This window comes from Myripristis murdjan, chromosome 18 (assembly GCF_902150065.1).
Source record: "Myripristis murdjan chromosome 18, fMyrMur1.1, whole genome shotgun sequence".
Lineage (NCBI taxonomy): Eukaryota > Metazoa > Chordata > Actinopteri > Holocentriformes > Holocentridae > Myripristis > Myripristis murdjan.
In genome coordinates, this window is record NC_043997.1 from 19042966 (window position 1) to 19070833 (window position 27868).

At 43.4% G+C, this 27868-nt stretch overlaps 1 protein-coding gene across 2 annotated transcripts in view; it reads left to right on the forward strand.

Annotated features, from left to right (window-relative positions):
• The first annotated feature begins 4480 nt into the window (after positions 1 to 4480).
• Positions 4481 to 27868, forward strand: part of LOC115376184 (serine/threonine-protein phosphatase 2B catalytic subunit alpha isoform) — a 72886-nt gene continuing 49498 nt past the window's right edge. Inside the window, exon 1 of one of the 2 annotated variants that reach the window (XM_030075673.1) lies at positions 4481 to 4773. In XM_030075673.1, coding sequence (XP_029931533.1) covers positions 4713 to 4773 — 61 coding nt within the window. In that variant the 5' untranslated portion in view covers positions 4481 to 4712. The remainder of the gene's footprint in view (positions 4774 to 27868) is intronic. The other variant, XM_030075674.1, reaches the window with a different exon arrangement.

Below are 27868 nucleotides of genomic sequence, written 5' to 3' on the forward strand. Positions count from 1 at the left end.
AATGAGTGAGAGGCTTGGCCATGAGAACTTGGTTTGGTTTTATTTCCCCGCTCCCAAAAAAAACAGAACATACATTGATTTGTAACTGTACTGGTTCAATGGCAATATTTCCCAGCAGTGTGGTCAATAAGGAATTTAAATGTGTTAAAAAATAATAATAATAAAATAAAAAAATCTCTGCCCACACTTTATGTTTTCGACATGGAGCCTTTCTGTCAGCCTGAATCATTTAAACCATCTTTGATCAAAAAAAGTGGCTGAAGGCTGCTATATATTGTACCTGATAAGCAGAATGGTGTTAAGTTATAAAAGGCTGATAAAAGGTTGAATTTCATTCACTGAAGAGGGCAAAAGCATGAACCTGAAACTCAGAAACAGGTCTCTCTGTGTTCAAATATCAAGGTTGCCTACATTAACCAAGACTAAAACTAGCATAAACAGTATTAAAACGTTGTTGTAAAATGAAAAAAGAAAAAAGAAAAAAATGAAAGCAAGACTTTGTGAAAAGACTGGAAGTGAGCAAAAAGCAGAAATATTGTCTGAGTGACATGTTTTTTGTTTTCATCTTTTTTATTCATGTGCAGGTAAGAGAGGGAATATGAAAATTATGAAGCTGGTCGTCAAAACTTTAAGTTTGTGAAAGATGTGTTGAGAATTTGACAAAAACATCATTAAAATGTTGAGTTGTGTGTATTACGCAATACCTGTTGCAATGCAAACACACACACACACACACACATACTATCTGTTCTCAACCTCTGTGTTATGCCTTAAAAAAATACTGTACCACCTCTACCAAAGATACTAAAAATAATGAAACTTAAATGAAAATAAACACAAACTAAACTATGAATCAATTCAGTCAATTAATAATATGTAAGAAAAATAAACAAATAAGTTAAAAATACTGAAGCCATGTTCAAAAGTCACCTCAACGAATGTGAGATTGGAAATGAAAATATAAACCAGTTTTAAATATGAAACTACAAAACTTTAAAAAAATAAATATATTTTTCATGAAAAAATGTTCAGGAGAAAGATGGGGGAGGGTTCCAGGCAAATCTAATAACAGCAAAGGTAATTCTCAGATAGACAGCAGATGACCAGAAGCTGACAGGACGAGGCAGTGACTTGTCCAGAGTTTAATTCAAGTCTGTGAAGCGACCGGAGCCACTTAAACTGACCTGAACCTGAGGTGCGGTAAAACTATTGATGTCCAGACACAGACAAAGAGGCTGTGGGATGCTCTGGTCTAGTTAGTATGCACACATATGGCCCTTTATTAAGAGAAATCTTACACTCAGGACTCCATTAAGTGCCTCCACCTGCCAGACAGCTGACTCATACTACACCAATGTCTCACTAATGGCAACTTGCTACCATTTATTTCCTTTGAGAAACAGTAAGGGAACTGAAGTGCACAATTGTAGAGGAAATGAGCAGGTGAAGTCGACGCCATGCAAAATGATGCCATTATCTCTTGTGAGGAAGCGGCCACCATTAAGGGTCCTGTATGCCAAGTGACTCACTGATGACACGTCATGCTGTTTTCAAGCATCTGTACATGCTCGTGCAAAAGATGCTGGACTTTCTTTATAGCCACACACACACACAGAGACACACACACACACTGACACGTTCAGATTTCCTGTATGACTGCTATGATCCATCCACAAAAGAGACGACATGAAACATTGCAGCAAGCAGCTCAAGATCTGTGCTGGGTTCATATGAGGGCTGTTTGCACTGTCCTCAGCCCTGGGCTAAACGAGTTTTCACACGTTCTAAAGTGGGCTAGCAATGACCGGGGGGGCAATCCACCAACCTTATGTCTTGCATTCTGGTGAGTTTTTAAACATACAACTATATAAAAGCACAAAATGAAAACTGCATCCTTTTATTTCCCATAGAAACATACTGCATTTGCAAAATACAACCCATGGAAACAGTACATTTTATTGTGTAGGCTTTTCTTAACAATGAAAACGGAAGGAATTCATATCACCCATGCCTATAAGTGATTAAAATTACAAAATTATCATACCTAAGTGCCATGCATGTACCAAATAGGAGCTGATCCACACAAATGAAGGTGTTTTCTACCACTAGAAAGACCCGTCTAACGATCTAACGATACTATCTGTGGCTCACCGAGACGTGCAAACATGAGTCATTTTGTCAAAATCAGAAAACATATTGAATCATTCAAATCAGAGGCAAAATAGCGGCAATAATGGTGTTCGCATGAGGACACCATAAGGTAACCATGGAGACTGCATTTTTAATACAGTGCATTTTATTGGTCGTTTGGCGACAGCAGCAGTAGTGTAGGTCCGAGGTTTTGGGTGTTTCTGTTTGCAACAAATGTAGTAAATGGGCAGAGTGTGAAATGGGATCCAAGTATGGGACAAAATGGGAGACAATGGGAGACAACCAGATGACAGACATGGATTATATAGAATGTAAACATTGGCCACAGCGTTTGTAGAAAGGACGTCAGCACAGGGCTTCATAGTACCAGTGTGAATCGTTAACCCTGGGCGAAGACATAACCCAAATGCTGGTGTGAACACGGTTTAAGTGTGTAAGTGCGGTGTGAAGAAGAAAACAAGCATAACGATCACAGCAGCCACGACAGCCACTAACCTCCTGTAGCACTTGATGATGCGATAAATAAAATGTTAACCATCAGATCATCAAATTCAGATTCACGCACATCTGCAGTGCACAGGTCACTGTATACTGTTGAGTATTTTTTTTTACTCTGCATAAACAGTCTGAATTTGCTGAAAAAGTTGCACATTGTAGCTATAATACATATTTGTCCGCTATATCACATGGTACATTTGCATCTTGTGATACACACATGCAAATTGCTCATCAAGGTTTTGAATAAACATTGAACTTCCTTATAAAAAAAATGAAAAGCCGTTTATTGTCGGAGATGCCCCCCTCCTGAGCACACACATCTTTCCTAACCTACTTTCACTTATTCCTTACAGAGCTATGTGGTTTCTCTCAGACAGACGTTTAGAAATATCACAGCCAGCTACTGAAATGCAGTGTTGTTTGGAAGGAAAAAAAAGTCTGCCTCCAAACCTAACAGAAATAATACAAAATTGAACCAGAAATGAAAAAAAAGGATCTAATAATTTGGAGGAAGCCCCTGATTAACTATCAATACATTTTCAGTGTTGAAAATGTATTGTGTCAACATGTCAGAGGAAACTTTTGACAACAACTTCACAGAAAATCATATTGGGGAGATTCTTTTGGGCACACTTTGGCACTCTGTACAGGCCAAATGCTTAGTTGAGCACTGAATTTTATTTTTTTATCATTAACACCAGAGGCACTATTCTGAAAACAAACAAACAAACAAACAAACAAACAAACAAACGGCAGCCGATGTTGAATGGTAGTTCACTCTAAAGATGGTATTAAATATCAGGCGAGGCTGGTTGCATTTGTGCCTGCTTGAAAGAACCACTGTAACAGATGTGGTTGGCTTGGTCATCTCGGGCTTGTAAATTGGTGACTTATTGTGTGTGTGCGTGTGTGTGTGCGTGTGCGTGTGCGTGTGTGTGTGGATAGGGAGGGGCCACTGGGACTGCGAGGACTCTTAAAACTGGCTTGTGTAGGCTTGTGCAAAACACATTCTCATGTCCTCTGAAACCAGCAACCAATCAGCCGTCTCTGGGGTTACATTCACACCCCGGGCTTCTTAATGGAAAATCATAATGATTTTCCTATTTTATCCTTATATGGATGAAATTGTGGCGTGACCTTTTCATACTTTATTGTATCTTTTTTTTTTTTTTTTTTTTTTTTTTAAATACATGTATATCTCCTTTGGTATCGCTATAATAATCCTGTAATTTCTCCATAGGGACTTGGAGTATGTGCCTGGTACTCCATTTTGAGTTCACAGTGACCTTATTGTATTTTATGGTATTTTTTTTTATAATATTAATTTTACAATAGCTCTTCTTCTCCAGGGCTGCCTATGCTGCAGATTTATTGGGACAAATACATTTTGATTGGCTAAGACAATGTATTCCCAGGGTCCACATACATCTTAAATACACAATTTTGCACAAATTAAAAAATCATACTTGAGCATAAAGATAAAATTAAAAATAAACAAAAACAAAAAACAAAAATTGTCTTAAAATGTTTAGGTGGCTACGTGAAGCTTGTATGACTCCATTATATTTTGACTGGTCAATCTGTAAACATACCCTCGATGTGTTTGTTTATTTATTTATTTATTTTGTTTATTTATTTGTGCGGGACTGGGCATGTACACGGTTAGAAAGTGAGATCATAATTTATTCATACCCGGCTGGATTGACGGGGGAAGGCGTCCACTGACAGGAGCGGATGTAAAGGCAGAGCTGCAGCCTGCCGCTCTCCACCAATGGGAGCGCGCCGCCGCGAGCTCGGGGGCGGGCCCCGTCGGCGCCAGGCTAGGCTGCACACTGCGCTCAGACAACTTGACACAGAATAACAGTAAATCAGACAGAGCTGCTCCTCCAGCACCAGCAGTGAAATTGTAACCCTGTTGCAAGTATTTTTGGCCACTGATAGGACCGAGTGAGATCACTGCGGTCTCTTCCTCTCGGATAGACTCAGAGTTGTTCGGCCAGAGCAACGCCGGGATCGCTTTCAGGCGCATTTCTTCTATATCTCAATATTATATCACACTGGAAATGTCCGAAAACAAGCCGAATGATGACCCGAAGTTATCTACGACGGACAGGGTGGTGAAATGTAAGTGTAATTTGGGAATGCAGCTCGGGGCACGCCGTTGTGAGGTTGGTAAAAGCAGACGCTACAAACACAGCTGTGTCTGGCCAGCAGGACGGGCTTGAATCCGCGGTCGCCTCTAACGTTAGTCGAAATTATTCGCTGGCTATGGAGGAAGAAGGGTGTTAGCCGAGCGGTGACAGCACTGAAGTAGGAAGTGAGGGTTAACTCCAGTTGTAGGCTAGAGCAAAGAAATCAGCTCGAAATGTGTCACACTGTGCCTGTGAGGCGTCATGTACCCGCCTGTGTCTTTTACACTGTTCTCACCAGCGACGACTGAGCAGCCAGCAGTGTGTGTGTGTGTGTGTGTGTGTGTGTGTGTGTGTGTGTGTGTGTGTGTGTGTGTGTGTGTGAGATGCAGGACCATTTCATTGTGATTCATGTACACAGTGCACGGCAACAAAGCAGTTTGTGCATGCACTGATATTGCACAACCATTGCATGCAACACAAGGGCGTTTTTTTTTTTTTTTTTTTTTTTTTTTGCCTCCCCTCATTTTGCATGCATCACCAAACATAGCCTGGCTGAGGCTTTTTTCATCATTGCATAATATTACTTGATGTAGCGTGTGTTGAGTGATCTCAGTAGTCTTTGGGCTGTGCATCATGTGCATTCAGTATTCATGCTATGTGCAGCGTTTCTTGCTGTCTTCTCTCTCTCTCTCTCTCTGTGTGTTTACAGGTCTGTCATTCCACCTTTGCAGTGTACCATAAGAATGCAATAAAGATCATAATCAAATCCACCTACTCCTCTAACAGTGTAGCCTACCTGGATTTCATGTCAGTGCCTCATGTGTACTTGTTGCTATCTAGACCACCACACTCTACTGGAGTTGCAGAATTAAACCCTATTTCTCTTTGTCTTTCAGGGTTTTTTTTTTTTTTGGCAGAATGTGTCCCTTTTATGTCATTCTGCGTTATATTTCTTGAGATAGAGGACAAAAAAGCCCCTACTCAGTTGGAAGATGATAGCTTGTGTTTATTTGTGGATATCAGTGTGCTGGATGTTTTTGATCCAACGCTGGTTGCAAAAAGTATCTTCCCTAGCTGGATCACAACAAGCGTGTGCGAGGATCACAGGCTGCACAAGCATGGGGAGGGGGGGGGTCGTTGAGTAATTTTCTTCAGGCTTGCTTACTGCCACGGTTCAGCCAGTAGAAATGATTGGATCATCAGCAACCATTGAACATTAAGATATTGAGAGGAAGGAAGGCAACGAGACACAGTTCAAAAGACCATGACTGGAATGATCGACTGTGCGCTGCGTAAAAGGCAGCCGTGAGCCGTGGCTTTGCTAAACTCTATCACAAATATAGTTCCACTTCATTAGTTTCTTAGGGCATTGCCTGTGACATTTGAAATGGAAAGCACTGCCTCAATTAAACGAATGAGAGCTGTAACCGCCCCCCCCCCACCACCACCACCACCTGCTTAGCCAGTGTCAGAATAAGCCAATTGTGTCGCGGCTCTGTTTTCCTCTGCAAATGGGGTTGAGTTTTAAGAGAGTCATGGCATGTCTTGGGTGCCTCTGTAATGAATATTTCAAGAGATCATCCCTACAGTCTCAAGCAACTTGAAGGGTACTGAAAAATGGATATGACATGTATGGTTTTGAAGAGATTTAACAATACCACTGGCGGACTCAGCCGGTTATGTTATGTGGATCTTAGCTACTCTTCCCTTTGTCACATGGCTGTGTTACATTGTGACCATGCCATTTGTTGCTCTTCACAGTACAGTGTTTTCCATCCCTCACTGCACTACTGCACTGCGAAGTGAAAGCCTACTCTGCCCTTAATCAGCTTAACCAAATGTATTGATCGGTGATTGTACGGGCTGTCAGGAAGCGTCAAAACCCAGGTTAAAGTGCCTATCCTTGAACCCGGTGTTCATATCAGAAAACGAATCTGAACTCATTATTCAGTCATCAGTTTCATTGTTTTGGTTATGCGTCAGTATTATGACAACATAGAGACGTTGGCTGTGTACAAAGCACCTCTCCAAAATAACTGGAGGCTATATGTGTGAAGTCGTTTGTTTTCAGCTGCCTAGTTTGCCCTGTTGCAGTGTCAGTCCAACTTATCGTAAGTGCTTTGCATCCACCTGTTCTCCAAACGCATTATCATGATGCCTCAGAAAGACACTGCAGCATCATAATCACCCGCAGAGTTTAATCAGCCGAGGCAGGACAGCTTGCATAATTTTCCGTCTTGTCTTAATCCGTGATGGAAGTAAATGTGAAAAATGTGACCATTCTCACTTGAAATCGAATGAGTCCCTCACATACAGGTCTGCCCGTTGCTTCATATTGCCATTGTCTAGAATTTGTGCTCACTGGGTGATCATCACAACGTCACCTCATAGAATTAGTTTTGGTTGGCTTGCCCGGTCAGGTTGTGGTCAGGGCTGCAGGATTGTGTCTGAAATGATAATTTTGTCACATATTGTGATCATAATAATTATCATTATTGTCAATAATATTTTCAGGAACACATTATTTCATAGCCCTTCCTGCATTTTTATCAGAATTTTGAATATTTGTAACAATAGCAGATTTACAAAATGAAATATGTCAATACTGGTAAGGCTAGGATACATTGATATTTATTGTGATATGAGACTATATATCGCCTTGTGATTTGACTATTGTAATGTCATCATATGGCACAAGTGTTGTCTTTTCCCGACTTAAATCCAATAATATAGAATCTAATGATATTTGTTATCTTTGATAGGATGATATTAAATATTGCGATACTTTAAGGCAACACTGTGATACTAAATTTTGTACCTCATGCTAACCTGACACGGAATTAATTATGCGCGCGCAGCCTGAGGTTAAATCCAAATAAGTAAATAATATGGTAGCCATGGCATTATCATGACAGCCATTGAGTTCAGTAATGGTGTTTTTCCGTCGCCAGCTGAGAAGCGAGGCCCCCCCCCCCCCCCAACGGCGAGCTGAGTTCTTTTCTATGCATGTGGATGGATAACATCTGACATTTGACTTTTGAGGAGAGGCCCCCATGCTCGGACGTGCGGGCCGGGGGTGGGAGGTGGGGTGGATGGGGGCTGGTGGTGGGGGGGCGGGGGCAGGCAGCAGGCAGCGACGCAATGTCAGCCACTGATCCCAGCTGGATAGCGGAGTCATTTATAGAACAGAACATTAAGTAATGGCACATACTTCATCCTGGCTTTACGTGTAATCACCTGCATCCAAGCCCCCGCTTCACGCTCGCGGGCTGCCATGTGTGCATCTACATGTGCGCTGTCACAGTCTGTTCCTCACATCCCGGGTACAAACACAGTCTCATATGGAGAGTATTCCCTACCTGCTGTGTTGATTATAACATCACCATTTATTAGCATTTCTACCTTGTGTTGCTTGACTGAGTAATGCTTCTGTATCAGCAAGCACATAATAAATTACTATTATCTCAGTTTGCAAAGCACTAATGTTACTTTCGGGGTGTGAAGTGAGTTGTAATAATGGCAGAGTTTGTGTTTGTAATGCCATGTAAATCTGTCTGTCATTTGCTAAGTAAAAAATTCAGCACGAGTTACCCACCGTATTTTGGTGAGGGCAGGGGTGCACTGGTAATCCTAATCCTCAGCGAAACAAGCTCTGAGTAATTTTAGCCTCATTTTTTTTTTTTTTTTTTTGTGATTTCTTCAGCAAGATTTGTGATTTCAGTGTTTTCGCATTTTCTGAAACGCAGAGTTGGGGCGTTGTTTATTCATTGCTTCACACGTCTTCACAAAATAGTTCTCTATGTCGAGGAGGCTTAGGCAAATATAATAATGAGAAAAATTGTCTGGCGAAATCAGGTCTCGCTGCTTTTTGTTTAGATTGTGCTCGTGGAAGTGGGAGTTTCATGATTCACACCCTTCAGGTATTTCAAGCCAAAGCAAATGATTGAATCAATGCACTCTTTACTCATGTGAGGACACAGCCATACCCTTAGGCCTATTTGACCACGGTGTTGCAGAAAATGAGTCGTTCCATATAGGTTTGTTAATGTACCCTGCAGTGTTTACTGGGACTGGAATGGATTTGTTGACCAAGACATGCTGCTCCCTGGAACGGGGAAGGAGGAATGTGTCCATAAATTTGTTGGATTTCTATAAAGGGGACAGGAAAAGTCAGCAGGACCCTTCAGCTGTCCACTGCCATATGCTGAGCTCAAGTTATGAAAGATTGGGCATGTTAAATACATCAGCGAAAAGTGTAAACATTTACTGGGCAGATACAACAAACAGAGGTGGGATCGGTGTGATGTTTCCAGATGTACCAAACGAACTGAACCTATTTTCATTCAAGGTTGTCTCTTCCCTGCCGGCTAAAATTGATTTCTCTTGTAAGACTTGCTTGATAATTTGATCAATTCCTCGCAGATGCTCAGCGTTCCCTTGCCTGCCCCTCTCTCGAAAAACGAATTAAAATGTCTCATAAATCTGTAAGGGTGTCCCCCCCCGCCCCCCGCACAGCCCAACTCTTTGCTGTCTCTGTGGCATCCAAAGGGAATCTGGCCGCTCGTGGCTAAAGGGGCTCACCGCCTCTTTCTCAGCATCTTTTGACAGCAGCCAACTCATGTCGCTTGACCTGGAAACGTCGCCTGACAGCAAAAAAAAAAAGAGAGAGAGAAAAGAATGACACATAGCACATAGCCAAACAAGCAGTCAAAACCCGTCATGTGTCTGCTTGCCCGGCCCTGCGGAGGCTTAAGGGATTCTGCTTGGGCGGTTCTGCACGTGTGGTTAACATTGTGTTGCATCATTTTATGGCAGGGACATCCCAAGCTACCTCCGTTGTGATGAGATGCGCACGTACACAGGCTGTGGTATTCTGAACCTGAGTAAGTGCACCTTTACCGCTCATTAGATTAAAGAGGAATTAGGCTCTGTTGTGGATTTAGGGCACAGCAAAGCGGTGGATTTGGACAGATTAAGCTCCATATAGGGGGATAAAGGCAGCTCTGCTCAGAGGTTGTAATCTGACTCCATGCATTAGCCGCCGCTCTTGCTAATTCATCTGAACAAATGGATGCCGGGTCTCGATAAAGCAATAGGGGCATAAAAACTGTTTACCTACCTTGGCATTTTTAGATCGTCGCTAAGCCTGTGAGTACAATTTGGGGATTTGCGCACAAGCCTTTGAACTCCCGTTGTTGTTGCACTTCACACCAGTGCAACGCGGGCTGCAGTGACTCTCGGGCTCGTAACGTAATGAGGGACAGTGTTTGATCGTGTCTTTGCTGTTGGGACGCTTCATAAAACGCTTCTGCACTTGAGCTCTAAAGTTTCCTCTTGAAGCATCAAAACATCATATAGTAGATGGGGCGGGGGCGGCAAAGACAAAAAAAAAATTCATACTAGATTAACCCCGGTGACAGCCATGAGCCATCAATCATGGTGTTTTTGTGTTGTGTTTTGGTAAAAATCAGTCTCACTTTAAACAAACCCTCGGCATCTCCCGTTTCATGGCTGGCAGACGCCGCCGCACGGTTCTTTTGTGAGCCACAGTGGCTAGCAAAAGCAATTTGGAGCAGAGACGAGTTGCGTGTCATTAGATCCCCCTCCAGAGCAGGCAGTGGCACAGTCGCAGATCAATCAATAGAGTGTCTACTACAAATGTAACTACATATTGGACACAGCACAGTCAGTGTGGGGGAGGACAGGCTAACCCAGTGACCTGGGAGCATTGGGCTGCCAGAGCAGGCCTTTAATATGGGGCGTAAAGCTGCTTCCTTACCTTTAACTCTTGCTTAGAGGACGGAAAGGGCATTGAGAGGCAGTATGAGCACAGAAATCGTCTTAAAACACAGACGTGTGGCTCCTGCACTTTCCAAAAATGCTTCGGCCTTCTTGTCTTTATTTTTGCACACCTGAAAGTGATAGCAGGTGAGGGCAGATTTCCCCACATCTGTATCACATAAACTGGGAACTACTCCACAAAGCCTGACTAACGTTTATGCTCATTCCATCGCAGTTCGTGGCGTTTCAATCACCTGCTTCGGTTTTGTTTCCAAGGGGAACACATTTTCATGAACCCTGCGCCGTGACTGGTCGAAATAGCCTCTCTTCTGAAATGGAAGGTGACCGCTTCCAGTTTCATCTCGCACTCCGCAGCACAGACCCTCTCTCTCTCTCTGGAGCGTTCGAAGACTGCGGAAGAGAGACGCTGGCTTGAGAGTGACTTTAATTGAAGACTTGGATTTTGTTCAAAATTCAAATATTGAGAAACATCTGAATTGAATTGCTGTCTGTTTACATTTTGAATTGGCTGAACACTACTTGTCCTCGGCACATATGTATGCTCACGCACGCACACACACACACGTGCAGGCAGCCCAAATCACATGTGAAATGAGTAACACTTTTAGTAGCACAAGACAGAGCTGAATTATGCTTTGTGCTTCAGAATGAGCGAGTCCCACAGCTAAGTTTTTATCTAGGACAGGCCTCTGTGTGAGCACGGTGTATTTTGGCCTCAGAGCCTGCCTGCCTTACCTTCCCTTTTGAAAAAGAGGAGGTGCCGCGCGGCGAAAACATACCTTCACGCTAGACACGTTGCAGCTCTGTTTTGATGGATGGGACAAGTCCCTGCATGCTGCCGAGTGACACACACACCCCAGCGCACATGCACACTGCTGTTTTGTGCCAGGCGGTCGTTTGTATTTAAATGTGGGTGAGATGTGTAAAGCCATCTGTGGGCTTGCCTGTAAACGGTAGATTAGTAGGCCAAAGGAAAGTTTGTTACCAAAGGGGGTGGATGCTCTAACTCTTGTGTCGACACATCTGGGGAATACAGATAGGAGCAATGAGATAGGAAGGGGGCACAGTATCTCATTCAAACTGTTTCCCAGGTTGTCTTAATTGCCTCTTCTCTAGTATAATATAAACAGTGGTAGTCATCACCCCCGCACACACACACACACACACACTGAAGCTGATGTAAATGTGACCCGTTCCTATGAAGAACTCATGAATATGCAGATTTTTTTTTTTTTCATTTCCAGTATGTGGGCATGTGTGTCAGGAGGCGCGAAGAATTGCAGGCATTATGCAGTAGGCACACTTTCTCCAAAATTATGACTCTGCAGGAAGATTCTACCGTGCAAGCCAAGCCCTGGCAATAGCCGAGTTTGTTATGACGAGCTGACTGAGCCTTTTTGTGTCAAGCACCCTAACAGGGGCAGTGAAACTCCAATTATTGGAATCATCCTGGTTTATAAACGGAGCAGATTTGCATCCAAACCGTTGCACCCATTGCAGCACATCTTGGCAACAGCAGCCAGCGAGGCCTCATTTTCACATCGTCGTCGAGTGATTTGATTTTTGCAGGGCATTTGATAAAGTATATCACCTGCCAGAATCACACAAGGTTTTAATCCCCCCTCCCCAGAATTCAGCGTTGGCCTTAAGGTGTAGTACATCGTTCCAGGGAAGGTGTCGGAGGGGGTTTGGTTTGGCCAGTCAGTGGTGCGTGGGCGCTGGGAACAGCGGGGGCCAATGCGGCGTCAGCGCTGCACATTTGGCCGAGGCTCCCCGTGGTTCCTGGACATTGACGGGCTTTCGTGCTGCAGAATGCAGTCTTGACATTTTACAGCGCGTTTTCAGCACTCTGAGCTGTTCACTGTAAAACGGGAGTCCCCCAAGAAGTTAAGTGTAAGTGTGAGTCAGATTGAGTGTTATGTGTGTCAGCCCGCCAGTTGTTTACCACACTGTGCAGGAATGCAGTGGAGGGTAAAACCACTTCGGCTGAGTGCACCCACCTTTATTCACCACTACATCACTTAGGCTGTGCCTCAGGAAGTCCCCTGCTGGACACACTTTATCAGACCATGTTGAAATCTTGATCTTCACAGTGTTCCTTTTAATTAAGAGACTACTCAATACTGTTAATCAGTTGTAATGAATATAACCGACTTCATTAGGAGCTCAAGTAACAATAGACAAAGGGATAGGGATGATGGAGCAAGCTTTATCCCTCACATTTCCATCTGGCTGAGTTAAGTCACTAATAAACACATGATTTAGAATTTTTTTTTTTTTTCGGGGAATGTATGTTTAGAAACAACAGCAGCCATTCATTTCCACTATCAGCTGTGCCAGGCAATGAGTTGGGCTCTTCTCAGGTTCTGGATGGAGCCTTTTAACATTAAACTTTTTTTTTTTTTTTTTTTTTTTTTTTTTTTTTTTTTAATTTCTCAGAACCATTAAACAAATGAACAGTTATTGCCTTAATTGAGGAAAGCTCTCGTTAGAGATGGATAAGTGAGCACATTATACCACGTTGTTTATCTGTATTAGTTCTTTGCTGGTCTTACTGTGTGAAATGACAACCCTGGGGAGACTTTTTTCCCTTTCAGGTGTCGTTAGCTAGCTAGCTAAAGTACCTAATGTGTGGACAAGGGAGCGACTCCAGCTATACAAATACAGCTGGAGGTGAGTCGAGGCCCCCAGGTTTATTTGCACACATTCACACGCGTTAATTATAGACCGCCTGGCTGAAAATTAACCCTCTTATCCCATGTAGAGGTGAATTTGGTGTCTGCTTAGCCTCCTGAGCAGTAGAAAACAAATTTCTCTCACTGTGCAGTAATCCTTTTGACACAGCATTGTTTTGAAAGCTTGGTATTTGTGTGACGAGATATGACAGTATTTCCTGGTGTGGGCAAACGGACTCCTAATTCATTCAATGCATGTATTAATGTTTTGTTTTTTCTGTATCTTAGAAATCACGGACGGTATTTTGTAAAACACCTTAGGGCTGAAAGAAGCTCCAAACTCACCAATTTAGGTGTAGATTCTAAAAATAATGAGCGTTTCACCCATATCTTCTAAGTTTTTGGGATAAGAGTATGTCACAAAGTGATTTGGCTCTAAAACTAGTCCCTAAATCTATCAGAAGATAAAATTTAGAGGTTGTGGAGTGGACTCCGAAGTCACTAAGACCAAATCACAAACAATCCTAACGTGGTTTCTGCAGGTAATTTGTCTTGCACGTTCTCATGCTTTCAAAATACTATTCCAAGAGCAGGATTAATCGCAGTCACAGCTTGAAATCAGCTCAGTAGCTGAAATAAAACATTTCCCATGGCCAAGTTATGTTTTCTTACTGTTGTTTTATTGATTTCGAATGAATGAAAGCCAGTCAGCAGAGCAGCCATTCACCTGCTGCAGTTTGTTTTATATCATGAAAACTGTGATGGATAAACACATTTGAAGTCTTTTAATCAGGACTTTGAAATTATGACAGCATGAGCTCTGTCATTTCATTCAGGCCTAGTCTTAGTATAATAGTATTTTTATAGCAGTTTTAACATGGGGGTTTTGGCAATAATCCCCTTTATGATGTCAGTTAACCAAACATGGCGCCAAGGTGAAACAGGCGAATCATGATGACAGTCGAGCCGTTCAGGGCCGCGTCAGTGTTTCCCATTCACTGTCCCAATGTGCTGCCCATGTATAGATTATAAAGTTGATCTATCAATTGCTCTCAGGTGCACATGACGTCATGTTCTGTTTGAGACTAATGCGCTCTCAGCGATTAAAACAAAAGCGAAACATGAAATTCTTCAGTTTGCTCCAAACGGGCCTTTGTTCGTAACCGTAGCAACAGTGTTTGTCAACAGTCGTGGACACTTTGAAGTCATGGAGACGTGTCAAACTGTCCAGCACTCGCAGCTCTCCTAGAAAATTAGCACTAGTGCAGCGCAAATATTGCCACATTTTGCTGTTCAGCGTTAATTTCCACCTGAAACTGCTGTCACTGTGTGGACTTATAACCCTCGTGACCCTGCTTCTTTTAAACATGTCACCGTGATATCTCCTTCTGCAGTATTTCTATCATCAGTTCACTGACAGAGAGCCGTCCCCTATCAGACATTCACTATAGTAAGTGAGCTTGTTCATGAAACACAATGTCATCCATGGCAACAGGTCAACCCCGCCCCTGCTCGTAGTGTAAGTTGGTCCGAGCAGCTTTGTGAGATGGTTTTGAGTGAGAGGTCTTTGCTTTGAACTTTGAGAGATATTTAGGGCGACTCTTACTGCTAAGGAAGTAATTCCCAAAAGCTGCACTTGTTGATTACTCTTATTCTTATTAAGATTGTTGTGATTGTTTTGGCTGACTTTATCTCACATTTACCATCAAACCTTTTCATTTGGGGATCCCTGGAGATTAGGCTATTTGTCGCACGATGACTGGGCAACTATGGGTTAATTTTGCCCTGGAGCTGATGATGGCAGTCCACTCAGTCACTCCCGCCCACTTGGATGGTGTGTGGAGGAGTGGGGGGTTGCTCACTTAAAACACACTGCAGTGGGTGACCAGAGCCAGAGTCGTGACTGAGGTGTGTGTGTGTGTGTGTGTGTGTGTGTGTGTGTGTGTGTTTGGTGAAGTGGGGGTTGTCTGTCTGTTTCCTTGCCCTAGCTGTTTCATCTGTTGAATAAGGCCCCTGGGCCAAGTCGACCTCCAGGTAAAATTTCATCACCGGCAAATGACTCTTCACAATTAGTTATCCCTGAGAATGTTCTACTAATAAGTACAAGGTCAATTCATCAGAGAGTAGGAGTAAATCTGTGCCACAACTCAGCACCACAACCATGAGAGACCGTACTGGAATAGCTCGCTGGCTCTGGGATGCAGAATAGACAGGCGCAACCTGTGGAGGTAAAGCTGACACCTTTGTCGACTTGGAATTGGTCTCGGCAGTTGCCAGGCCAAGGCGAGTGCGATCATAGTGCAAATTGATATCTCATCGGCCCCCGAGCTCAGGCCGGCCCTCCTCTGTAGCCAGATTGTGGAGAGGTTAGTGTGTCCCATTGGCTCCAATTGATTTTGTGCCTGTCCAAACACCACCGGGGAGCCATGCATTACAATTCCCAATAATTCTGGCTTTAATGTCATCCCGCTATCCATTGGACCGTCAGGAGGAGGAGGAGGAGGAGGGCTCGCCGACTCCTGACTTTATCTTTTTGTTGTCATGTGGGCCTGTTGCTTCCCCTGCCTCATACGAATGGTGTGGTGTTTGCTGTGTATTGATTGTGTGCGCCGAGATCCTGTATCCCGGCAGTCTTTTCTCGATGCAGCAGTCTGCTGTCATTGCGGTGCCAGTGTGTTCATTTTCACATTTTTGCAGTCTTATCAGCAATTCTGAAAATGTAAAGTTCAGCATCGAGGCAGTAGTGTGGGCTTCCCATCTGTTTCTTTGACACCAGACTTTTGTTGCATTGAACTTAATGAAGACTGAATCATGAAGCTGTAGGAGATGTGATGTTTCAACAAGGCAACCTCCTCTTTCTTTGTGAACTCTCAAGCCGAAGATGGGGTCCATTGTTAGTAATTAATGCTGTTGTCACACCCTAGTCCTACACACACATGCTTGCCATTTGTCATGTTCCTTGGCAGCCTGCGCATGGCTTTGCTATATCATGCAGCCTTTTAGAGTGGCCCAGCCCCCGCAGAGACTGGGAAGGATGACTGAGTGGCACAGTAGCTCACTGCCACACAATTACTGCTGTGAACACAAGTCGGTGTCGGTGCACAGCAGAGTCTCAAGAATACTAAAGAGTGGGACATGTTCTTTGACAGCTTTGCTGCCAACGCGCAACAGTTATTTCATAGTCGGTGCTCCCTCGTTTCCTATCCTGCAAATGTAGCTTTTTTTTTTTCTTTTTTCACTGGCTCAACTTTCTTATTCTCTGTCATGTATTCTAACCAGCCCTCAACAACATATTTCATGTCTTTCCCTCTGCTCAGTTTTAGCTGTGGTTCCTCTGGCCCTGCTTTCAACCATGACTACAATGCTTCCTCTAGGCAACCATCTGCCATTCATCCAGCATTTCTCTTCATTGCCTTTTGCACGGTCGCTTGTTCACTCCGCAGCTCAACTGTGTCAGACCCATGTTATAACACCAAAACACCCATAATGCTTCAGGCCTGTCTCCCTGTATAGAACGTAATCCGATCCCCCTGGAGGAATGCGGCAGGCCTTGGGGACGGCCAAATCGAGGTACAAATCAGCCAGGCGGCCGGCGGATAGTATATCTCAAAGTGATTTTGAGCCAGCATGTAAGCATAGCCCCGCACTGGGGCAGCATTCAGCAGACTGAAATCAATTCAGTCCTCTCCCCAAATTCATGGTCATTTTCAACATGAAATAGTTTCCTGAATGACAATAACATTGTTAGAGTAGTTGTAAGCAAGGTAAGGTATAGCTGTACACTCCCTTAAACATTCTCACAGGACTGGCTGTTCTGTAGACAGCAGTAAAGAGGGCAGGGACTACTTTTCTGCCTAACAGATGGTGTATACAGAATATAGCTATGCGGTCTCACAGCATGGTGCTGCCAAACTTCATAGGAAGTCTTCATAGGTGGATGTGCCTTGAGTCCAGAATGCCAAAATAAATGTAGAGTGTGTGTTTGTGGCCCAATAAACCTTAATACTGCTGCCAAATATGAAAACATGTCTTTTTGTGTATCTCTGAATCCAGTTGAGAAAATAGACCCAACATTTACAATAATTTTCTTGTGGTTGACTTGCTTTCAAAGAGATGATGACGATTCAGTTTTGACTGCAACAGGTTTTTTAGATGCAGTTTTTGTTGCTGTGTATACAGTGTTAAATGACCCAGCATGATGACTATTTGGACTTTATTTCCATTTTTTATCCTTTTTAGCTGTTTTTTTATATACATGTATCATGATTAGAGATAATTTTACATCAGATTTACCATTTCTCTCCCACTGAAATGAAATGGGCTAGAAAACCTTTGGGAAAAAAGAGGCCACCAACCATCTTTTGCAAAGTTGCAAGAAATACTTTTCACATTTCATACTAATCCATGCATTAGTATGCATGGATAGATGCATTATTACTTGTCAACATAAGGAAGTGTTTCTGCTTCTGGATTATGGTTTCTAGTTTTTGCTTTTTCTTGGCTAGAATAAACCTTTCAAACAGTGGCTAATGTACTCTGCAGTTACATTAGGATCCGCCCTCTGTCAGTCACAATGGAGTCAACCCAAACACAAACCAAAGCAAGACGCTATTGTCCAGCAGAAAATAAAGCTAGATTTCACAGAATTGCAGCTTTAAGTTTGCCCCCTCTTCTTGACTGGGAATACCTTTTGATATTTAGATATCATTTATTTTGGAATATTTACTCTGAAAAATAAAGACAAGGGGAAAAAAATACAACATCATGTGATAAAAGCACTGAAAAATTATCTTCATTAATGTAAAAGAGGAAGGGAATGCAAGAAATGAGCAAAACCTCTCACACTGCTGCAGCTGTCCATTGATGGTTTTATATCCTCTTTCATGCATACCACCCCATTTACCTTGCAGTTATTCTACTTGTAAATTGGGGCTCACTGACTGGGGATGTCTTTGACAGGTTGCAAAAAATAATCATGATAATGAATTAATGATAATTTTGAATAGTAATTTTTAAAAAGCTGAGCTACAGTCTCTGCACTAAATATCAGAAAAGATATGTGTGCACAGCTAAGGAAGTGCGAGAGGCTCTTGACCGCAGCAGAAGCGAGTCTGGGAGCAGAGACTCCCTTCAGGCAGTCAAGCTGTCAAGTGTCCCTTGCCGAGTCCTGAACTTACTCACTGACCTGCTCGTCAGGGTCTCATGACCCTGGCAACAGGCCTGCTTTGCCTGCAGGGATTTGGGGCACGACCTGGGCAGCTCACTGCCGCTTGAACCACATTACCCAGCAGCACCTGGACTTACAAACAGCCCCTCCCTCTCACTACAATACACCTCTTTGATTGGATGGAGACTGCGGAGATATAGCTTTCGATTGTGATGCTTTAACTGCCTTTAATCTCTCGGCTGCTCGTAAAGCTTGCACAGATGGTACCTTCAGCACAATACTGGCCTGATGAATTTTGAAAGTGCTATCTCTGCAATATGAAGGTCAGGCTGGCGGCAAAAAAGGATGATTTACGTTACAGTCACTCTTAGCCCAGAAGGATTGCATAATAGCAGCTACTTCAGGGGCTCTGTCACAGCCTCCCCTGATATATAGGACTCTTCCAGGGGGCTGGGAGTGGCGAGACAAGGTGTGTGTGTGTGTGTGTGTGTGTGTTGTGAGAGTTGGTGTTATATTCCTTGCTGAGTCAGAATTCCTTCAGTCTATAAAGAAGTAATTCCTTTGTTGCCCTCCCTCCCTCCCATCCCAACCCTACACTACTGTTTTTTTCCCTCTTCTTTTTTGGCAGTCAGGTGTCCCTGCTGGCAGGAGAACCCACCACACCCGCGCAGTGATGGCCTAGATACAAAGATGTGCTTGAGGGGTGGGCGTGGGCAAGGGGAAAAGGAAGGGATGGCAAAGGAAGGGGACTCTTAGGGGCCTTGTTGTCTTGGCAGGAGGAGGTAGGAGGTGGCTGGCAGCGCCCTCCCATTGCCTCACCACCTGTCCCCCAAAAAACCACAGCCTGCCTGCCAAATCTGCAAAGCTGAACCATGGATCACTTAGATGCAAGCACTTCATGCAGAAAAGCTGCTAGTTACAATATTAAGTGCATTGTGCTTCACTGCAATGCCATTATTTAGCCTTTGGTGGTACAAGCATGCAGAGGGCATTTTAATTGAAATGGTTTTTACAGAACACAAATTGAACATCACTTGACATTCCTGACCCTCCCCCATCCTCTTGATGCTGGCATGTATGAATGTTATTTCCCATACAGTAAGTATTAGGGCTTTTCTTTGTATGGGTAGCATGAATTATTCGGCCCAGCCCACACAACCTTGCTTTTGATAGCAGCAAAGCAGCATTCACTCTGAAGCCCTCCAGGTAACCTTTCTAGTTGAGGGCGGGGGATTAATTAATGATGAGGAGTGTTACCTACAGTTCAGGCACTGTTTTATTTGGGTCAGACTCATAGCTGGTATACTCTGTTTGCTAAGTGTGGGTGCAAATATAGACTGGCCTCATCCCCTCTGTATGCGTCTAGTAATTGCATTCTAGAAATGCCAACATCTCTGCTGCCAACGAGCCCTCCTTGGGAGGTGCGATCACGCCTGTTGAGGCATATTATCTCAGAGGCAAGCTGTGAATGAGTACAGAAAACACTGAAGCCAGTTGGAGTTGTTGGAACATATCGATGTTTCTCTATTGATTAACATAACATATTGTTTTACATGAGGTAACATGGTGTTGTATTTGTGTTGTCCATGGGTAAAGTCATTTTTGACAATCTGGGTCACTTATCTTGTAGTAAAGCATGAGGTAAGTTTGACTTATAGATAGAACATATATGGTTGTCCAATTGTGTCTGGCCATCAAGGCACCCAGTTATGTGGGTGACAGCAAAGCACGTATAAATTAGATGTTCAGTTCTTGTAACTGAATTGCATTTTAGTTTTCTTAACTTGATGGATTTATTTATAGTTTTGTTTTCCTGATTTAATGGAAATTAATATACATAATCATGTCTTGAAAAGGCTGCAATGGATTAGTTATTTTTAGTTCCTCTTCAGGTTAGAATTTACTGCTCTAATGTTAAAAAAATAAATGACATTGCCATTGTTGTCCCATTGTGGCAAACTGCTAATGGTTAAACAAACCAGTTTTATCATGACAACCAAAATTTGAATACTATTTCAGTGCCATTGTGGATGATTCAATTCAGGATTGACTTTTCTGAATGTTCATTATTAGCAGATGTTGTGCAAGCTGAACTTCCATGTAAATCTGCGGATTGAAATAATTTAAAAGAATAAGGATTGGAACAGACAGAGGCTTAATTTGTCTCTTGACACTGGACTGTATCAGTCAAACAGCTGCAAACGTTCAGCAAGTTAAAACAGCCTGTCATGTCCTGAACCGAATCCCAGTCCGCCTAAACTGGATGACAAAACTGCTGCCAAGTGCGAAAGATAGAGCTGTTTAATCTACAGAGCTAACAAAGATGGACATCCAACCAAAAACGCCTGTGCAAAGTTGCTACGAAGCTATCCACGTCAGTTCTAGTAACCACTGCTTGATGTTTTTTTTTTCTGGTTTAGCGTGGCACTTAGTATTGCTGTTGAAGTCAAGGCTCTGGTATGATGACAACACTGCCGTTACCCCAGCTGAACTGCAGACACCGTATCTGCGTCTTGTCCAGCGACCCCTCTGCATGTCATTGCTCGCACTCTGAACAAGCTGCCAACAAGGCTGCTTTGTGAGGTGCCTGCCTGGGTGCTTGCGGACCTCTCCAGGGTGTAGTGGGGACATATGTTCTCAATAGACCTGTGTCGTCAGCCCTTCCCATTACAAGCGCCAGTTGACAGCATGATGGAGAGTGGCGTAGCGCTCGCACAAAGGTGGTTCTGTGCACGTGCGGGGCTCAGGTTGGTGTCGAGGCTGAAATCCAAACATGCCCTCCGGTCGTTCCCCGGCTGCCTGACCTTCATTTTCATCGTCTGAAGGGAAATGTCAAAAATGGAGCCTTGAACTGCTGCAGAAAGATGCCCTCACTGTCACAAAGATAAAAGACCAGACACACGATCAGATAAACCATATGAATAGCCTGATTCACTTTCCAGTATTTGTGAGCGATATCTCAAACCCATGATCAGTAACAATATTTTTTGCTGTCAGAGGATGAATGTAAGATTCTTTTTCTTATTTTTTGTTTTTAACCATTGATTTCATAAATTCTGCAAGGCTGAGTTTGATGACCCTGATAAATAACCAGAATATGACATTCATGCAGGTTTCATGACAATAGCAGTCTTTTTTTTTCAGGCTTTGCACACAACCCTGGGTAAAATGCGGACGTGTGGCTGTATGGAAGTCTTGGTCTAACGTGCCACAGGTTCCATTTGTGGGAATAGCTTGCACACAGTCAAGCATGCACCCTTAGCACCCTGTCTTCCAGATCCTTTCAGCCTCCTCCATTGTTCCGTTTCTGCTATGCTCCAAAGCTGATTACAGCGCCTTCTCTAATGAAAGCTAATCCTGTGTCACGGCATTGTGGAGGGGTAGGGAAGGAGGGTGGGGTGTGTGTGTGTTTGTGTGAGTGTATGTGTGTGTGTGTGTGTGAGAGTGTGGCGCTGGGGGGGGATTGGCTTAGCACGGCACCACTAGCAGGGAATGTCTTCTTCAGGGCCTGTCAGTCGACTGAGCGGCTCTCAGAGGAAATGCCAGAGAGCGTTAACGTCTCCGCAAACCTGGAAGTCTACAAGGTGTTTTACTCTGCAGTTTGAGCTTTAGTGCGCTGCTCTGTTAGCCTTTAACTTTTTCTCGGCAGCATAACCTGGACTTGTAATGACCTGTAATAATTCACTTTTACTATGTAAAGTCAAACCATTTAGCCACGCTCACTTGTGACATAGTTGGAAATGACTCGTCTAAATCACTTGCGGTATCTGGACTGCGGTCCACTAGATGTTAAATAGAGTTTACAATTGCACGATTAATCTCCAGTCCTATGTTTCCTTTTCACTTGCACTGAAAATAATATGCTTGTATAAAGGAAAAATCCTGTCTGTTTTCTATCATACATTGTAGTGACGCAGGAATATTTGTTATTGCATCTTGTGTCAGGATGTTGTGGCTCTGACTGCTGTGCTCATTATTGGTTCCTTGTTATTGTGGTGAACTAACTCGCCTTGGATGCGAGTGTCAGCTAAATGTCTAAAACATGAATGTATTGTGGATATGATACTGTTTTTTTGGGGCGTTCTGTGAAGGTTTTTGTTTGATTTTCAGGCTTTTTGAAACCTGAACACAATGTGGCAGCTGTATACTGCGATTTTTACTTCCCTGTTAATAAAATAATGACAAATATGGGAAAACTAAAAGGTCCTTCTGAGTTCATTTCCGCGGCTTGCTTTTAAGAGCTATTTGTTGAGATTTCAGAAGCACAGAGACAGAGTTGACAGGAGGTGGTAAGGGTAAAATGCTCAAATATTTCGACCTTTTAGTTACATTTACAGCTGCACTCCCTAAGTGCCATAATCATACCTTGGCTGTCTCGCTCACCACTTGAGTCTAACATTTCTAGAAAACAAAGCTACCCGTGTTGCTGAGTGCTTTTTAGAGCTGCATCGATTAGCCGAATGATCGATTAGTTGCCAACCATTAACTTAATCACCAACCATTCTTGTATTGGTTCATCGTTTTGAATCATTTTTCAGGAAATTCCCACATCTCTGACTCCAGCTTCTCAAATGTCAATCTTTTCTGGTTTCTTTAGTCCTCTGTGTTAGTAAACTAAATATCTTTGGGTTGTGGGCTGTTAGTGTGCATTTGAGGATCTTACCTTGAGCTTTTGGGAAATTGTGTTCAACATTTTTCACCATTTTCTGGCATTTTATGGTCCAAACAACTGATCAGTTAGTCAAGGGAAAAATCAAGAAAATGTTTTAGCTTGTAACAAAGAGGTATAAAAGCTACTTGGGTGTTGTCTTTTAGCTTAGGAAATGTTTTCAGGGAATAAAAGGCATTCTTCTGACGTTGTCAATTTGTACTAAGACTTACTAGACAGAGAACTGACTTGACTGTCAGTCTTCATGGCACGGCATACAGTTTGCTGTACACTCTATGTCCTGTGAGGACAGAGATCTGTCCGGGGATGTCCCTGTCCAGTGGATGGTTTTTGATGGACTGACAGGTTCTCTTACACCCGCATACTGATTTTTTTTTTTCTTTTCTTTTCTTTTCTTTTCTTTTCCTCCCACAGCCATCAATGTCCATGCATTTTTATTCCATTGACTGATCTTGACCTGACTCATGCTCCTCCCCTGTTCAACCCCTGAATCACTGCAGTCATTTGCCAGCCTTGAACCGGGTCCCCACTGGCCTCTCACTGTGTCATTGATCCCCCCCCCTGCATTGATGGCTCACCACACGCCGAACCAGCGCCAGACAGCCAGTGCAGGGACACCCCCGAGAACGCCCACACACCCACCCCCACAACAGCACTTAGCGCCTACTCCCATCCATCCATCCATCCCTCCATTTGCCCACACTAGCCTCCCATACTTCCACCCTAACCTCGCTAATTAATCGGGGGCTTAGTCAGAGTGCTGTCAGAGCAATGGTGCATTTTGATCACCTGCTGCTGCCAACGCATTTACATTTCTCATCTGAAATCTGTTGAGCCAACAGCAGGATTTACGTTTGCTCATCACTCACTCCCAGGCTGCCATCGCTCCGGTCTCCAAAGCGGGGCTATATAAGCGCTCATCTGCGAGAGCTTGACGGTCTTTGACAGCCCTGACAGCTAGGAGGGATTGTGGTCTTTGCCGTATCGTTGGCTTGTTCAGTACACAACCTGTCTGTCATACTCGGGCGATCCCTGGATAATCATCATTGAGCGGAAACCTCTGTGTAGACTAGAGTGTCACGTCTGCACAAGAGACGCAGGTTAGGCAGTGAACAGCTGTCAGAGCAACATCTCACTTCTGTTGTTTATTTGCAGCCCATTTACGCTAATTCTCTAAGCATCTAAAATTGGAATATAGGTGATCAACCGTCCAAATGTGCACGTGACAAGACTTGCATTCTGACTTGTGATCAGCAGACTTGGATCCGCTTCGTAGCAGTAACACCGCAGCACTAATGTAACATGCTGCCGGCAACTCATTTTTAAGCCAATATTTTGATGGATGCAAGATTAAGACTGAGTCTCTACAGCGCTGTTACCCTGGCAACCCTTTTTACTCACTTTTATCTAATATCTCTCCTGTTTGTTGATGAGATGTAAAAGCTTATAGCACTGCAGCAGACGACGGCCGTGGTGGAAGAAGAAGCGACCCTCTTTACTGTAAATGTATTTTAAATGCTCCGTCGGTCGCATCAGGTTGAAGTCAGTCATTACAGCTGCAGTTTGATTATGGCATTGACCAGTGGCCATGGACGTGGGAGTGGGTTGACCAGACCATTCTGCAAATAACAGTGTAGAAAATGTGCAATTAATATAATGAAATGTACTTTTACAAGGCATACAATTAGTGCAGGGTAGTGGAATTACTGTGTCACATGGGAAATAATTCTGAGTAAATTCATATTATAGTAAGCCGTTTATTCTGTAGACTGTGGGCATCATTCTGCCAGCAGACTTTATATTATGCTAATTTTATGTGGATAGACAAGAGTAGATGTTAAGTACTGTTACAGGGGTGGGTGGGCGTTCTCTCCGGGGTGTCCAGTGGCGGCTGGGCATGTGGCGAGCCATCGATACAGCAGGGGTCAGTGACACGGTGAGAGTCCACCGGGAACCCGGTTATTCTTTGGGTGCATGTTGTAGTGCTTTTTGCATGAGCCTCCAAATATTACATAACCTGCAAAGACCCTCTCCAGTCGCTCAGTATCATTATCAAGATGGTTTTCTCTGTTAAGTTCCTCTTCAAAACACTACTTGTCCTCACGGCACAAAACCCGTCTTGGTTGACTGAGTCTCTGTTGACAGTTTTGCTCTCTGTCTTTCTCTTTCTCTCTCTCTCTCTCTCTCTCTCTCTCTCTCTCTCTCTCTCTGTGTCTCTATTTTGCATTTTTGCTTCCTCTGACACGGCCAAAGGCTCTTTCTCCCGCTCGCTTCTTTCCTCCCTCTCTTCTCTCCGACTGTCTGTCTCTGGGAGGGTGGGTGTTGTTGGCTCTGTCCTCCTTCCTGCCTCGACCACAGAAGTAACCACCCCATTCCCGTATTGCACACGGATATAGTCACAGCGTGAATCGGCGCGCTCAAAGGCATGGGCTTCAAAGCCATGGTCTGCAAAACGTTTTGTCCAGAGTCTGCCTCCATCCCCACTAACGCAGGCTCAAGAGCTTCATACCACTTTTATAAGTGACCTTTTCACTGTTAGCACCTTGAACCCTGCAGGCCTTTTTAATCCCAGGTCTGTTTGGTGACTGTTTTTTCCTCCATAGGTTGACCGGCATTGTTCTTTGTCCTCATCTACATATGACACAGTATGGAAAACCTGAGTACTTTCCTTCTTCCCTGTACTGAGCCACAAATACCAGGTGTATGGCTTAAGCTGTACTGCTGCGTCAGCCTAAGAATAAACCTATTAACTCTTGTTTCTGGCGAATTGGCCTAGAGCTTGAAGTGGGCAATGAAATAAATTGTCTTTTTGGACCACTTTTTTATCGTCAAGCAAATAAAGATGTTTTCACTTACTAGAAATGGCTGTCCTTTTCCCATTCTGGCGCACAACTGTTTAAAGCTTATATAGCAGTTTAGAAACCGTGTCTAAAATGATTTTAGTTACCTGATAGACCACGTGATATTTGTTGCCTCCATATTAAATGCTTTTTGCATCCTTTCATGTACACACAATATTGGTTTTCTGAATTGGACTGTGGAGAATGGAGTTTTCCACACTGACTTAGACCAGCTTTATGCACAGTAGAAGCTCATTTAAGGGGAGGAAGGGTTTTTGTAGGATTACTGTTCATTTCTGCTCCAATTTCTTTGCTTTAGAATCATCTCTAAATGAAGCTGGCAGCCATAAGTCCCCTCTTAAATATTCTTGTAATCCTGTTCATATTATAATATGCCATTTATTCTGTAGACTGTGGGCGTTATTCTGCCACCAGAGTTTATATTATGCTAATTTTATGTGAGGAATGCGTGACTTCAGTGGAGAGCTGACTTATGAATAACTGATTGACAGCTTTATGGGCTTTCGAGTGGAAGGAGGCAAAGCTCGATAAGAATCAAAAAGCAAATTTGAGACCTAATTTGGAGACATAAAGTTCTTGTATACAGTGTGGGAGGTGGAGGTTGTTGCAAATAATTGATCTCCTAACCAATATAATGATGTGTGACATCGTTCATCAGCCTAAGTTCTTGCCATCAGAAAAAATGGCCGTATGATCTCCATCATTTGTATTATGCATGCAAGGTAAGCAGCTCCCGCACGGACTTTGTGGGAGTTTAATAATGAAGTAATGAAAGTGCTGCCAAATGACATTTGAAGTTTAGATGCTTTTGTATTTGTACAGTATGTCCTTTGTCTCTTACCGCCTACAGAGGCTCATACATGCTGCTCATCCTCATCTGCTAAACATATCCCCCCTATAATTCAGCGTAGTTATGTAATTTAATTAAAGAACCCTGACCATCACTGTTTGAGGAATGAGGTGTTCACGCTTTGTGCCCTATTCAACACTTGGCAATATTCCTCCATGCATACAGTACACACATTGTCACTAAAAGGCTTGGTATCGGAAACAAATCTGTTGAAGAGTGCAATTGAAAAATGTTGAGAGATTGAGGATTTATTTTCTTCGTCCATTGCAGCCGGTCTCTGGTTGATTATCTCTGTGTTTTCTTTTATGCAGCCAGTACAGCTTCATTATAATGGGACTATGAAACATTATGACACATTCCTTAGTGTTGTAGTGGGCAGATCAATTTTTTTTTTTTTTTTTTTTTTTTTTGTGTGTGTTTGTGTGTTGCTGTTGGCTTGACTGCAGCAAACAAATTCTGCTGTGGGCCATTTCATTTTGCATGTGTTGAGCTATCTTTCCTGGCACCGTATTTATACACCAGTGGATCAGATAGTGAGCTTCCAGGTAATTCATTTCACACCGAGAGTCCTTGCTTGCTTGACCAGCCACTTACTACGTCTCAGGGTGAAGAGCCCAGACACGCTTCATTCAAAAAGGCAAACAGGTCATGGGAATAGCGACTGTTGTCTTGTGTGAATAAGGAAGAAAATCTATTGATCTTTATCACGCTTTAGATCAAATATCGTGCTGCCGCTCCATCTTTTGCATAATAATGTTTCAGCATTCAGTCAAATTACCTTCAATATTCCACCCTCGGCCTGTACGAACTGACCTTTGGTGCTTTCACACATCATTCTATAGCCTTTGTTCTGCCTCAGCTCCCTGTTGGTCATGCTGAGGCTGAGGGCAGGGAAATTGCTGGCGTGGTGGCTTGTCTGGGCAGGGACGGCGGTTCTGACATGGGCTTTGCCAACCAGAGTCTCACCCATACTCTCCGAGGACTCCTGCTGCATCGTGCGCTGTCAGCAATTTTTTGGGGTCAATCCTGCATTGCATTGGAAGGTGCTGTGCATTGCAGGATT